At 34.4% G+C, this 15,890-nt stretch overlaps 1 protein-coding gene across 20 annotated transcripts in view; it reads right to left on the bottom strand.

The window, feature by feature from the left end:
* Positions 1-15,890, bottom strand: part of SCAPER (S-phase cyclin A associated protein in the ER) — a 553,621-nt gene that overhangs the window by 390,769 nt on the left and 146,962 nt on the right. For all 20 annotated transcript variants that reach the window (XM_017960807.3, XM_021940762.2, XM_017960810.3 and 17 more), the window contains one exon: positions 11,861-12,001. In XM_017960807.3, the coding sequence (XP_017816296.1) occupies positions 11,861-12,001 (141 nt within the window). The remainder of the gene's footprint in view (positions 1-11,860; positions 12,002-15,890) is intronic.

Genomic DNA, 15,890 nt, shown 5'->3' with positions numbered 1-15,890 from the left:
AAAAAGAGATTAAAAAGAAAAGTGAAATGAAGTAAATGAATACAAGTTTTCCAAATCTAGGTTAATGGGTGACTAGCTATTATTATCATTATCTGAAATATGGACTTCAGTAAAGTTGGTTTGGGATAAAGGAGATGGTGAGCTGATGAGTTCCACTGGATACAAGCACCAAACAAGAGGCAACTGAGTCTACAGCTCAGTTGAAGGTAGGGCTAAAGATTCAGATTTAGAAATCACTGCAGAGAAGACAGCTGAAGCAATGGTAGTGACTGTGATACTAAAGAAGAAGAGTAAGTGAAGTGAAACTTCATTTTTCAGTTACATTTAACTGACAAAATAAAGAAGGGAAAACAGTGACGGATTGGTTAGAGAGTAGAGAGAAAATTAAGATAGTACAGAAGTTTTCTAGAAAAAGGTGCCTGATGGTGTTCATATGAAGTGACTCAGAAAAGTCTTTTAAACTCAGTGAAAACAGAAATATTCCCAAAGGTAAATACAGTTGCAGAAAGGGGAAAATGATATAAGGAATTAAGGAAGACGTGGGTGATGAGGTAGTAGAAACAAGCTCAGACCACTATTTCTCAGAAATTCGGGGATTTACAAAAAATACAAAATAGGTAATCTATACAACAGGTGTACAAAAGTAGGCAATCTCGAGTAATAAAGCAAAGGACAAGAATTTAACTGATAAAAAAAACAATTTCAAGAGCAGCAAAGAGGACAAAAATAGGACCCACAGCACAAGCAATAAGAAACAGGTGTCTTTTCCTCAAAAAAAAAATAAATAAAAAATAAATGGTAATTATTACTAGACATGTTGCAACTGAAAATGAGTCAATAAGCCATTAAGAAACTGAAAATGAAAGTCAATATTAGACTATTAAATAATGGACTATGATCTAATATAAAATCAGGTTCTGAATAACTCAGGCTGCAATATTAATCACCATCAACTGAATACTTGCTAATTTATTTTCAACCATCTACCTACCTAAGAAAGAACTAAAGGATTTGAAATGGCCATTAATTTACGCCAAGGACTCACAGAAAGCATACATGGAAAAAAATCATCTTGAGCATGTAACAGGTCTAAAATGGTACATGTTCTCAAGGAAAGTACTCTTATGGTAAAATTTAAATTTAAAAAAAATCACTGGATTATTAATACTTTTTGGTTAGTAACAGAACAACAGAAATACATGAGAGACTTCAGAAAAAATTAAGTAGTAGAATATTTCTTCTATAATTCTAATGTTTTACTAAGTGCTTTTGTTATACCAAAGATGACATTAACTGCTTCACAACATGCATAATCTAACTTAATACTTACAGTAATTGAGATGTAGGTAAAATTATTCCCATTTTAAAGATGAACAAATAGGCTCAGAGAGGTAAAATAATACCTAAGGCTATTCAGCTACTAAGTGGTAGAGTGAGAACCTAAATTCAAATTTGTCTAACTCAAGAGACTTCAGTCTTCACTGATAATAAAAAATACTTTTGAATAAGAAAAAAAAAATACAGTGCCTATTTTCTTTGTAGAAATGGAATACATGTCCAGACAGGATTTCAGTTTATTGAACTGAAAATGGTGACAATTAAGAACACCAATAGGTGAGCAAGTGGTAGCAAGGTTTTAAAACAGTATTTCATATTAGCAAGAATTTTAGTACAGACTCTTAATTCACTTACCATTAATTATTCTGCCAAAAGGCTACTGGAACTGATAAGCTATTCTGGCAAGGATTCAGGATATAAAAATAAATGTACAAAAATCAGTAGCATTTCTATATACCAATAATGCCCAGGCAGAGAGTCAAATCAAGAACACAATAACATAAAATAGTCAAAGAAAATGGCATACCCAGGAAAATACAGCTAACCAAAGAGGTGGAAGAACTCAACAAGGAGAATGACAAAACACTGCTGAAAAAAATCAGAGATGACACAAATAGAAAAACATCTCATGCACTGTATTAGAAGAATCAGTATTATTAAAATGGCCATAAGCAATTTATAGATTTGATGCTATCCTATCAAACCACAATGGCATTCTTCACAAAATTAGAAGAAAAAAAAACTATTCTAAAATTCGTATGGAATCAAAAAAGAGCCCCAATAGCCAAAGCAATAGTAAGCAAAAGGAACAAAGCTCGAGGCATCACATTACTCGACTTCAAACTATGCCACAAGGCTACAGTAAACAGAACAGCATGGTACTGGTACAAAACAGACACACAGACCAATGGAACAGAACAGAAAATTCAGAAATAAAGCTGCACACCTCCAACCATCTCATCTCCAACAAGGCCAACAAAAACAAGCAATGGGAAAAGGACTCCTTCAATAAATGGTACTAGGATAACTGGTTAATTATATGCAGAACGACAAAACTAGACCCTTATTTTTAACAACATATAAAAATTGACTTAAGATGGAGTAAAGATTTAAATGTAAGGCCTCAAACTATAAAAATCCTAGAAGAAAACCTAGGAAATAGCCTTCTTGACATCTGCTTGACAAGGCAGTATCTCCAAAAGTAATTGGAACAAAAACAAAAGTTGACAAGTAGACCCTAATTAAGCTAAAAATCTTCTGCACAGCCAAAGAAACATTCAACAGAGTAAACAGACAACCTACAGAATGGGAAACAATATTTGTAAACAATGTATCTAACACAGTCTAATATCCAGGATCTTTAAGGAACTTAAATCAACAAGCAAAAAACAACCTCATTTTTAAAAATGAGCAAAAGACATGAACTGACATTTCTCAAAAGACATACAAGTGTCCAACTAACATGAAAAAATTCTTAGCATCACTAAGCATCAGATAAATACAAATCAAAATCACAATGAGATGCCATCTCACACCAGTCAGAATGGCTATCATTAAAAAGTTAAAAAACAAGAGATGCTGGCAAGGCTACAGAGAAGGGGAATGCTTATACACTGTTGGTGGGAATGTAAATTAGTTCAGCCACTGTGGAAGGCAGTATGGCAATTTCTCAAAGAACTTAAAACACAACTACCATTTGACCCAGCAATTCCATTACTGGGGATCTATCCACTGGAAAGCAAATTATTATACCAAAAAGACACATGCAGTCGTATGTTCACTGCCATGCTATTCACAATAGCAAAGACATGGAATCAACCCAGGAGTCCATTGATAGTGCCCATCAATAGACTGGATTTAAAAAATGTGGTGCATATACACCATGGAATACTATGCAACCAAGAAAAGAATGAAACTGTATCCTTTGCAACAACATGGATGGAACTGAAGGTCATAATCCTAAGTGAATTAATGCAGGAACAGTAAACCAAAGGACAATGTTTTCATTTGTAAGTGGGAGCTAAACAATAAGCACATATGGACATAAACATGGGAACAATAGATACTGCAGACTACTAGAGGTGGAGAGGGAAGAGAGAGAAGGATTAAAAACTACTTATTGGCCTGTAATTCCAGCACTCTGGCAGTCTAACGTGGGTGGATCACCTGAGGTTAGGAGTTCAAGACCAGCCTGGCCAAAATGGTGAAACCTCATGTCTACTAAAAAAAAAGAAAAAAAATTAGCCAGGCATGGTGGCCTGTGCTTGTAATCACCGCTACTCGGGAGGCTGAGGCGGAAGAATCACTTGAACCCAGGAGGCAGCTGTGTCAGTGAGCCAAGATCGCGCCACTGCACTCCAGCCTGGACGACAGAGTGAGACTCCATCTCAAAAAACAAAACAAAACAAAACAAACCTACCTATTGAGTACTATGCTCATTACTTGGGTGCAATATATCCATGGAACAAACCTGCACATGTACCCCGTGTAGCCAAAATAGAAGTTGGAATTTTAAGAAAAAGAATTAAAAGTACTATAAATGGTAGCTGATATCCTCATGTAAAGACACCAGGGAGTTGACCATCCATCTCTATGGAAATTATTTAAACTGTGACAAACAGTTAGGTTAATTTGCTTAAAAGAGTCACTTTGGCTTAATAAAATCATATTGAAAGTAAGTATATTAAGCAATTAGACAAGTCAAAATGTATATAAGTCATATGGTAAAATATCACAAAATGAGAATACTAAAGTAATAAGTACAGTGGTAAAATCAGAACCTTTGGAACCAGAAAGATCTGGATTTAATTCTGCCTTTATGATCATCAATAATCTACCTACAGACTGTTGCTCGAAAATAAACAGATACAAATACTAATAACACATACATCAGAAATTCCACTTCCAGCCATAAGTAACAGGATGAGATTTACCCTTGCACTTTAAACAACTAACAAAATTGGACAAATATATGAAATACCTAAATTCAATTAATGTAATACACCATATCAATAGAACAAGGACAAAAAATATAGTGTAACAGCAATAGATGGAGAAGAAGCATTTGACAAAATCCAATATCCCTTCATAATAAAAACATTCAACAAACGATGAATAAAAATGAACTTCCTTGACCCGATAAAGGACATATAGTTGTCCCTCAGTATCCACTGGAGATTGATTCCAGGATCCACTACGGATACCAAAATGCAGATGCTGAAGTCCCTTACAGTTGATGCTCTGCATTCATGGATTCAACCACCTGCTGATCAAGACTACTACGGATGTGTAGTCTCACTACTTCTAATCAACAATATACTATAGGTTCTAGCCAGAGCAATTAAACAAGAAAAAGAAATCAAAGACATCCAACTGGAAAGCAAAAGCAAAACTAACTATATTTGCAGATTATGTGATCTTGTTTATGAAAACTCCTAAAGAATTCACTAAAAAGCTATTAAAACTAATGAAGGAGTTCAAACAAGATTATAAGACATAAGATCAATACATAAAAATTGATTATATATTACACATTTGCAATGAATAATCAAAAACGAAATTAAGATAACAATATCATTTATAATTGCATCCAAAAGAATACTTACGAATAAATTAAAACAAAGCAGTAAAATACTTGCATGTTGAAAACAAAACAATGCTGAAAGAAATTAAAGAAGACAAACAAATAGAAAGAAATTCCATGTTCATAAATTGGAAGACTAATATTAAGATGATAATACTACTCAAAGGGATATAAAGATACGTAATCTCTAACACAATGCCAATGGGCTTTTTTGCAGATATGAAAAACCAAACCTCAATTCACATGGAATTGCAAGGTGCATTTCATTGGTACCTCATGTTCTGTGGGGATAGGGATAACAAAATTGGAGGACTCATGGTTCCATTTCAAAGCTTACTAAAAAGCTACAGTAATCAAAATAGTGTGGTATTGGCATAAAGACAGACATACAGACTGCTATGGTTTGGCTGTCTGTCCCTTCAAACCACATGTTGAAATATGTGATCTGGCCAGGCGTGGTTGCTCTCACCTGTAATCCCAGCACTTTGGGAGACCGAGGCGGGCAGATCACGAGGTCAAGAGATCAAGACCATCCTGGTCAAAATGGTGAAACCTTGTATCTACTAAAAATACAAACCTTAGCTGGTGTGGTGGCGCGCACCTGTACTCCCAGCTACTTGGTAGGCTGAGGCAGGAGAATCGCTTGAACCCAGGAGGTATAGGTTGCAGTGAGCCAAGATCACACCACTGCACTCTAGCCTGGCAACAGAGTGAGACTCCGTCTCAAAAAATATATATATATGTAATCAATATGTGAAACATTAATTGCCAATGTTGGAGGTAGAGGCCTAATGGGAAGTGTTTGGGTCATGGGAACAGATCCCTCATGAATAGATTAATGCCCTCAGGGGAAAGGGGTGAGCTCTGCTATATTAGTTCCTGCAAAAGTTCCCTCAAGAGCTGGTTGCTTATATAAGAGTCTGGTACCTCCCTCCTCTCTTACTGCCTCCTCTTTCACCATGTGATCTGCACATGCTGACTCTCCTTCACCTTCTGCCATCACTGGAGTCAGCCTGAGGCCCTCACCAGAAGGAGATGATGGTGCCATGCTTCTTGTACAGCCTACAGAATAGTGAGCTAAATAAACCTCTTCTCTTTATAAATTACCCAGCCTCAAGTATTCCTTTATCACAACACAAATGGGCTGAGACAGACCAATGGGAGGGTTTGTCTCTTCAACAAATGGTGCTGGGAAATATGTATATTCTTATGCAAAATAATTAAGTTGAACCCCTACCTCAGATCACACACAAAAATTAACTCAAAATGTTTTTATGATTTAAATATAAAAATCTAAAACCACAAAATCTCAGAAGAAAACAAAGAGGTAAATCTTCATGATCTTTGATTTGATAATTATTTCCTAGCACCAAAAACTAAGCAACAAAAAAAGATAAATAAATTGGAATTTGACATTAAAAATTTTTATTAAAAGAACATTATCAAGAAAGTGAAAAGACAACTTGCAAAATTAAAGAAAGTATTTGCAAATCACAAGTTTCATAAGGATCTAGTATCCAGAACATATAAAGAACTCTTATAACTAAACAACGAAAAGATGAACTGCCCAGGTAAAAAGTGAGCAAAGGATTTTGAACAGAGATTTTTTTCCAAGAAGATATACAAATGGCCAAAAAGTACATGAAAAGATGCTCAACAGTATTAGTCTTTGGGGAATAGATAAATTTCTTGAGTGACACAAATTATATAATAGAAACAGATATTAGGAATAGCTCTATGTAAATTAAAGAAATAAAACTTTTAGGCAAAAACTCTCCCACAAAGAAAACCAGATCCAGATAGCTTCCTTGGTGGATTTTACCAAAAAAAAAAAAAAATTAAACAATAAATTGTACCAATTCTACACAAACAACTCTAAAGAAACTGAAGATAATGGAAGCCTTCCTAAATCACTTTACAAAGCCAGCATATCCTGTTACCAAAAACAAAGACATTAAAGAAAAAAAACTATAGAACACCCTCGGTCATGAACACTGATGCAAAAATTCCTAAAATTTTAGCAAATCAAATTCACCAATATATAAAAATGATAATATACTATGACTACATGAGGTTTATCCCAGAAATGCACAGTTGATTTAATATATGAAAATCAACCAGTGAAATTCATCATTAAAAAATTTTTTAAATTATATCTTAATTGACAAAACACCATGTGAACAATTTTAAAGTCCAATCATGGTAAAGATTTTCAGTAAACTAAGACTAGAAAGAAATTTCCTCAATTTGATAACAAACATCTATGAAACATCTATAGCTAATATCATACTTAATGGTGAAGAGTAAATGCTTTTCTCCTGAGACTGGGAACAAGGAAAGACGTCAGCTCTCTTCACAACTCTCAACACTGTAGTAGTCCCGGCCATTGCAATACAAGGAGATAAAAAATAAAAAACATACAGACTGGAAAGAAAGAAATAACAATAGACCTAATAAGTGAGTTTATTAGCAAGGTTGTAGAATACAAGGTACATATACAGAAATCAACTGCACTGCTATATATTAGCAATAAACAGAAAAAAAACCATTGAATATACCATCAAACATATGAACTATAGATAAATTTCACAAAATAGATGCAAAGGCAAGAATCTAAATAAGTTGAGATATATATCATGTTCATGGAAATGCTCAATATCATTAAGATGTCAATTCTCCCCCAAATTAATCTATAAATTCAATGCAAACCCATTTTAAACCCAGATAGGCTTTAAAAAATCTTTGTAGAAATTCAAAAGCTGATCCTGTAATTTATATGGAATACAAAGGATTTAAAATAGCCAAAATAGCTCGGAAAAAAACAACAAAGCTTATGGACGTATACTTTCTGATTTCAATTTATTATGAAGGTACAATAATCAAGATAGAGTGGTACTGGTATAAAAACAGGCACAGAGATAAAGGAAACAGAATCAAGTTAGAAAGAAAACTCACATATTCATGGCCAATTCATTTTCAACAATGTTATTAAAGCAATTCAATGTAAAAAGAACAGTCTTAAACAACTGGTGCTGGAACAGTACATACCCACATGAAAAAAAAATCTCAACCATAACTCATAATACACACAAGTACAAAACCTAAAAAATCAAATCAAAAAAATTTAGAAAACATGAATTAGACCTGTAACTAGTAAGGACATTGATCAGTAATTTAGAAATCTCCTAAGAAAATCCCTGGACCTTATGGCTTCATGGGTGAATTCTACCAAACACTTAAAGAACTAACACCAAACCTTCTCAAACTCCAAACAACTGAAGAGGAGGGAATACATCCTAACTCATTCTATGGGGCCAGCATTACCCTGATACCAAAACTAGACAGAAACTAAAAGGAAAAAACTATAGACCAATATCCTTTATCAATATTAACGCAAAAACTCTCAACAAAATACTAGCAAAGCATATTAAAAGAATTATACACCATGACCAAGTAGGATTTATTCCTGGAAGGGTTCGACATACGGAAACTGACCAATGTAATATAACATATTAACAGAATTAAAGAGGAAAAAAACATACAGTCTCAATTGATGCACAAGAAAACATTTGACAATTAAACATTTTTCATGACAAAAAACAACAAACTAGGAACAGAACAAACTCAAAAGCGATATATGAAAAAACCTCAACAAATATCATACTCAATGGTAAAAGACTGAGAGCTTTTACTCTGCTATTAGGAACAAGATAAAGATACCTGCTTTCACCACTTTTTTTTTATTGAGACGGAGTCTTGCTCTGTCACCCAGGCTGGAGTGCAGTGGCGCGATCTAGGCTCATTGCAAGCTCCACTTCCCGGGTTCACGCCATTCTCCTGCCTCAGCCTCCCAAGTAGCTGGGACTATAGGTGCCCACCACCACGCCCAGCTAATTTTTTGTATATTTAGTAGAGACGGGGTTTCACTGTGTCAGCCAGGATGGTCTCAATCTCCTGACCTCGTGATCTGCCCGCCTCGGCCTCCCAAAATGCTGGGATTACAGGTGTGAGCCACTGTGCCTGGCCGCTTTCACCGCTTCTATTTAAAGTAGCACTAGAAATTCAAGCCAGAAGAATTAGAAAAGTAAAAGAAATAGTGTCCAAATTTAGAAAATAGTAAGATTATCTTTGTTCACAGATGATATGAACTTATATGTAGAAAACACTTACAGATTCCACCAAACAAAAACTGTTAGAACTAATAAAAATTCAGTAAAGAAGCAGGATACAAAGTCAACATACAAAAATCAATTGCATTTCTATACACTAACAAGGAACAATCTGAAAAGGAGATTATGAAAACAATCCCATTAACAATAGCATCAAAAATAATAAAATACTTAGTAATTAACCAAGGAGGCAAAAGATACATACAATAAAAAGTACAAAACATTGTTGAAAAATTAAAGACAACACAAATAAATAAAAAATTATCCCATGATCATGAACCAGAACACTTAAAATTGTTAAGACATCAACAATACACAAAGTGATCTATAGATTCAATGCAATGTCTATCAAAATCCCAATGATGACTATGCAGGAACAGAAAAGTCCACCCTAAAATTCATATGGAATCTCAAGGGACCCCAAATAACCAAAACAATCTTTAAAAAGAACAACAAAATTGGATGACTCACACTTCCTAATTTCAAAACTTAAAACTACAAACATCAAAACAGTATAGTACTAGCACTAAAACAAACATACAGACCTATGGAATAGAACAGGGAGCTAAGAAATAGACCCTCACAGATATAGTCAAATGATTTTTGACAAGGATGCCAAGACAATTTAATGGACAAAGAACAGTCTTTTCAGCAAATGGCAATGGGAAAACTCGACAGTCACATGCAAAAGAATCAAGCTAAACCTTTACCTAACTCCATATACTGAAATTAACTCAAAATGGATCAATTACCTAAATGTAAGATCTAAAGCTATAAAACTCTTAGAAGACACAGGATCAAAGTGTCACGACACTAGATTTTGCAATGACTTACTGGATATGACACCAAAGTCACAGGCAACAAAAGAAAAAACAGACAAATTGGACTTTGCGAAAATTAAAATATTTTGCATGTCAAAAGATGTTACTGTCAAAGTAAAAATGCAACCCACAGAATGGGAGAAAACATTTGCAAATCATATCTTTGATTTAAAAACAAATTGATATCAAGAATATATGAAGAAGTCTTAAAACTCCACAACAAAAAAACAAACAACTCAATTCAAAAATGGGCAAATGACTTGAATAGACATTTCTCCAAAGAGGATATACAAATGGCCAATAAGCACATGAAAAGATGCTCAACACCACAAATCATTAGAGAAATGCAAATCAAAACTACAACGAGACACCAAATCACACACATCAGAATGACTACTATCACAAAAACAAAATGATGGAAGTTAGAGAGGATATGGAATAACTGGAACCCTTGTGCACTACTGATGGGAATGTAAAAATGTTGAACTACATGTAGAAAACAGCATGGTGATTCCTCAAAAAATTAAAAATAGAATTACCATAAGATCCAGACTTTCCAATTCTGGGTATATACCCAAAAGAATTCAAAGCAGGGACTCGAGAGTTATTTGTACATCCGTATTTACAACAGCACTGTTCACAATAGCTAAAGTGTAGTCATAACTCAAATGTCCATTGAGATATGAACGGATAAGCAAAATGTGGTATATACAATGGAAAATTACTCAGCCTGAAAAGGGATGGAAATTCTAACATATGCTATAACACTGAAGACCTAATGCTAAATGAAATAAGCCAGTCACAAAAAGATAAAATTATATCATATCATTCCATTTATAAGAGGCACTTAGAGTAGTCAAAATCATAGATCTAGAAAGTAGAATGATCATTGCCAGGGGCTGGTGGTGAGAATGAGGAGTTACTGTTTAATGAGCACAGAGTTTCAGTTTTACAAGATGAAAAAGACTAATGGAGATACATGGTGGTGATGACTGCATAACATGAATGCATTAAAACCACTGAACTGTATACTTAACAGATGATAAATATTACATTACGTTTTTCCCACAAAAAAAAGGAAAAAAAATTAGACTCTATACACATATTTTAAAAATTACTGAAATTAAAATGTGTAACTGTGTCAAGTGCTGGTCAGAATATAGCACAACTAGAACTCCCATTCACTACTGGTAGGAATGGAAAACCATGTGTAAAACTTAAACATGAACCTATTGTAAGATGCTATACTAATCCACTTCTAGGTTTTCATAAAATAAAAATGAAAGTACACATCTGCACAAAGACATATACATGAATTGCCACAGCAGCTATATTTGTAATAGAAAAAAACTGGAAAGAAAACACATGTCCATCAACAAGTGACTGGGTTAACAAATTATGGTATTTCCATACGTAAAGAAATGGAAGGAATGACTCAGCAATGAAAAGGAAGGAATTATTCACACACACAACAGGATGAAGTTCCAAGTAACTATTATGAGGGAAAGCCAGAGAAAAGAATAGATAATGTATGGTTCCACACACATAAGTTCTAGAAAATGCAAACATTTATACTGATAGAAAGCAGATCAGTAATTAGATAACAGAGTTGAATGAAGGAATGAATTACAAAGAGGAATTGTATATTATGTTCATTGTACTGATAGTTTCAAGGATATAATACATGTCAAAACTCATCAAATGGAATAAATTACATATGTGCTGCTTATTATCTATCAATTATACCTTTGTATAATAAAATAATAATAGATGGCTCACAGAATTGTCAAAGGGATAAAATATTGCACCTCGTAAGTTTTAAATGAGCCTGTAAAATGCTGTTATCCTAGAACAGAATAAACACTGGATAAACATTATCTTCTATTACTATTATATAACAATTGAAAAAAGTACTTGGGTAATTAACATTTAAAGCTCTTATGATATACCTTAGCTTCTTCTTCTTGTGCTTTTTTCACAATTGCTTGTAATTGTACTTCTCGCTTAAACTCAGCATGAAGTAATTTTTCTTCCATCATCCTGCGTCGTTGATCTAGTAATTCTTCCTTCCACTTCCGGACATCCTTCTCCTGCGTATAGTGAATTATCACATCCTTAATTTCAATATATACAATCATTTAAATGAAGTACTAATAAATAAATGGCTTATGAAATATAAACTCTAAGTGTGGGAAAATGTGCAGCAACGTGACTAACAATTAAGGACGAGAACTATGAGGCCAGACTACCTAAATTCATAATCTACATTGGCCACTTACTAGCTGCATAATCTAGACAACTTTTTTAGCCTATGTCTCAGTTTCCTTATCTATAAACAGCAAATAAAAATAATAATATTACCTAACTCACAGGATTATTTGAAGGTTCATAAAACTCTCAGAACAGTGGCTTAGATATGCCTCTACAGAAATATTTGCATTATTCTTGTACCGTTATCATGAGTATGTTTAAAATGAATACAGTGTATATTTAACCTTATAAACGTTAACATCTCTATGATGTAACCCACATTCAAGAAAAATAAGTAATTTTATCCTAGAAACTGAAAAATGATATCTAACAAATCACATTATTTGCATAAGAAACATTCTCTGAAGGAACAGAGAGGGTTTCACCTACAAAAAAATATAGACATAATAATTGCTACTTGATGTTGTTTTAAGAAATTAACCCTTAAAATTTTAATTCCTTAAAACAACCTCAAACAGAAGAAGTAAAAGCTTATTCTGTGCTCTAGGAAATAAGATTCAGTACCATGAAAATAAATTATAGAAAATCAGAAGATGGGTCAATATGAGTGGAAAAAACCTAAAATTTTATTTGAGTTGTTTCTCTCAATAATTGTGTTGAACCATCCAAAAAAGTATGATACAAAAATAGCACTACAGAAAGAGCCAGATGACATGTCCTTAAAGCCTCAGCTCTGCAAATTATTGGTTGTGTAACACTGGAAACAACACTTAGCCTCTCCTAGATTGTTTTTACATCTATAAAATGAGGTTCAGCACCTGCCTTGTGTACATCATAGAGTTATTGTGGTGATGTGATGACATCACTCATGTGAAACAGTGTTGAAAACAATAATCCATCATACAAATGGAAGATGAAAATTGCCATTAAAATTAATTTAAGGGATACCTACATTGATGAGAAAATAACCAGAACACATCTAAAGTCTTGTATACTTTCACTAATCAACGATTTTCTTGCATGAATACTTGGAGATCATGTTTAGATAAAAGAAAATATACTATAATTGTGCTGGTATTTAAAAACACAGTAAGAGAAGAATTGCGATTGTGTTAGAGCACTTCTCTTAAGCTAAAATTAAAATAATACATTGACTCTTGTAGAACTCCACAAGAGACTGCTTTTCATATCTAATCTATTCAGCTACATGACAAATTATTGAGATTCAAGTAAAAATAAAACTCAAATAATTTTCTTATAGTCCTAGTCAACTTTACACTGTACTCAACAGAATCTTGCACTACCTAATGTATTTTTATGAACATTCAAATTATGTGGTCCAACTATTTCTCCCAAATTTAAACTACACAGTAAAAGTAATCCAAATAATATGCTTAACCTATGACTATTTATACTCTTTTCTAGTACCAGAAGGTAACAAAAGAGTTCACCTGTAATTACAATATAGTGGCCATATATCTTTCATCATGCTGTGTTAGGTACTTGCAGTATGGAGCCTCTGAGATGGTGCCCAGTGATCTAAGCCACCTGGTTTTAAGATCCTTATGTAATCTCCTCCTATATTGTATCAGAACTGTGACCAAAAGAATACAGCAAAAGCGATGCTATAAAACTCAGCACAACTTCCTTTTATTAACTCTCTTAGGTACTTTTTCCTTTCTCTCCCTGACTCTCTCTCTCTGATTTTCTATGGAGAAACCACTGGCCATGTCATGAAGACACTTGGGCTGTAGAAAGGTATACTTGGCAAGAAACTGAGGTTTCTGGCCCACAGCCAAAGGGGAACAAAAGCCAGCAAATAACCGCACAAATGAGTATGGAAGTGGATCCTCCAGACCCAGATGACTATGACCTGACTGATAGCTTGACTAAAAATTCATCAGGCTGGAAGCAGTGGCTCATGCCTGTTATCCCAGTACTTGGGAGGCAGATCACTTCAGGTCAGAAGTTCGAGACCAGTCTGGCCAACGTGGTGAAATCTCGTCTCTACCAAAAATATAAAAAATCAGCCAGGTGTGGTAGCGCATGCCTGTAATCCCAGATCCTCAAGAGGCTGAGACAGGAGTATCACTTGAACTCGGGAGGTGGAGGCTGCAGTGAGCCGAGATTGTGCCATGGCACTCCAGCCTAGGCGACAGAGCCAGACTCCATCTCGAAAAAAAAAAAAAAAAAATCATCAGAGACCCAGAGCAAGAATGATGGCCAGGTATGATGGCTCACACCTGGAATTCCAGTGCTTTAGAAGGCCAAGGTAGAAGGATTGCTTGATGCCAGGAGTTCAAGACCAGTCTGGGCAACATGGCAAGACCCTGTCTCTACAAAAAAATTAAAAATTTAACCAGGCACGATGGCATGTGCCTGTAATCTTGGTTACTCAAGAGGTTGAGGCAGGAGGATGGCTTCAGCCCAGAAGTTCTAGGCTGCAGTGAGCTATGCTGCATCACCGCATCCCATCCTGGGTGACAGAGCAAGTCCCTGGCTCCAAATAAAACAATAAAAGAATCACTATGCAATTCCTGGTTGCCTTTTTCACAGAAATAGTGACCTGATAAATGTTTGCTGTTTTAAGCTAAGTTTTTCTGTTATTTGTCATACAGCATAGATAACACAGTACTCAGTTATAAGAGTGACTGTATATTAAGCAACATCCATCCTAGCACTATGTTACTGTTTTACATACTTGCCTCATTTAAGCACCACAACAGGTTAATAACTACAATTGTCATTTTTCAGAAAAAGAAACTGAAATATAATAATGTTAAGTAACTTGCTCAGGGAATCATAGCTTATTATATGACAAAATCAGGATTTAAACTTGGTTGGCTATCTCCAGAGCCCATGTTATTTCCACTTACCACACTGATCAATAGTTATTCTGCTCTAAATATACAGACTCTCTTCTGCAAATATAATTAGTGCTTATCCAAACTTGATCATCTTTCCCTGATGTTGAAAATAATGGTTTTCCTCTTCTAATCAGTTTACATCCCATTACATTCATAGATTTTCTAATGAAGGAATATCTTTGAATTCCAAGAATAAACTCAAAGTTTCCTATGTTTTCAGGTATTTTGTTTTTTGTTAACTGCAGTCATGATGCTGTACATTACATCATCAGAAATTATTAATCTTGCATAAGTCAAACTTTTGTACCCTTTGACCAATACCACTCCATCTCCCCTCTCTGCTTCTATGAATGTGACTTTTTCATATTCCACACAGAAGTGAGATCATGCAGCATTTCTCTCTGTGTCTCTTTTCACTTAGTTTAATATCTCTAGCTCCATCCACGTTGTCACAAATGTTAAAATTTCATTCTTTTTAAGGCTAGATAATATTGTTTTTATATATATACACACACATATATATATATATGAACACACACAAAAAAAATATATACCATATTTTTTTCATTCGTCAGCAGACACTCAGGTTGTTTCCATATCTTGGCTATTATGAATAATGTTACAGTGAACATGGGTACACAGATATCTCTTCTTGACCCAGATTTCAATTCCTTTGTATATATACCCAGAAGAAGAACTGCTGATCATATGATAGGCTCTATTTTAATTTTTTGAGGAAATTCCATATTGCTTACTATAATGGTTATACAAATTTACATTCCTACCAACAGCATACAAGGATTCCATTTTCTCCACATCCTCCCCAATACGTGCCTCCTGTCATTTTGAGAACAGCCATCCTAACAAGCATCAGGTGATACTTCACTCAAGTCCGATTTCC

This window comes from Papio anubis, chromosome 7, assembly GCF_008728515.1.
Source record: "Papio anubis isolate 15944 chromosome 7, Panubis1.0, whole genome shotgun sequence".
NCBI classification, from domain to species: domain Eukaryota; kingdom Metazoa; phylum Chordata; class Mammalia; order Primates; family Cercopithecidae; genus Papio; species Papio anubis.
This window is presented reverse-complemented; position numbering and strand designations above follow the sequence as displayed.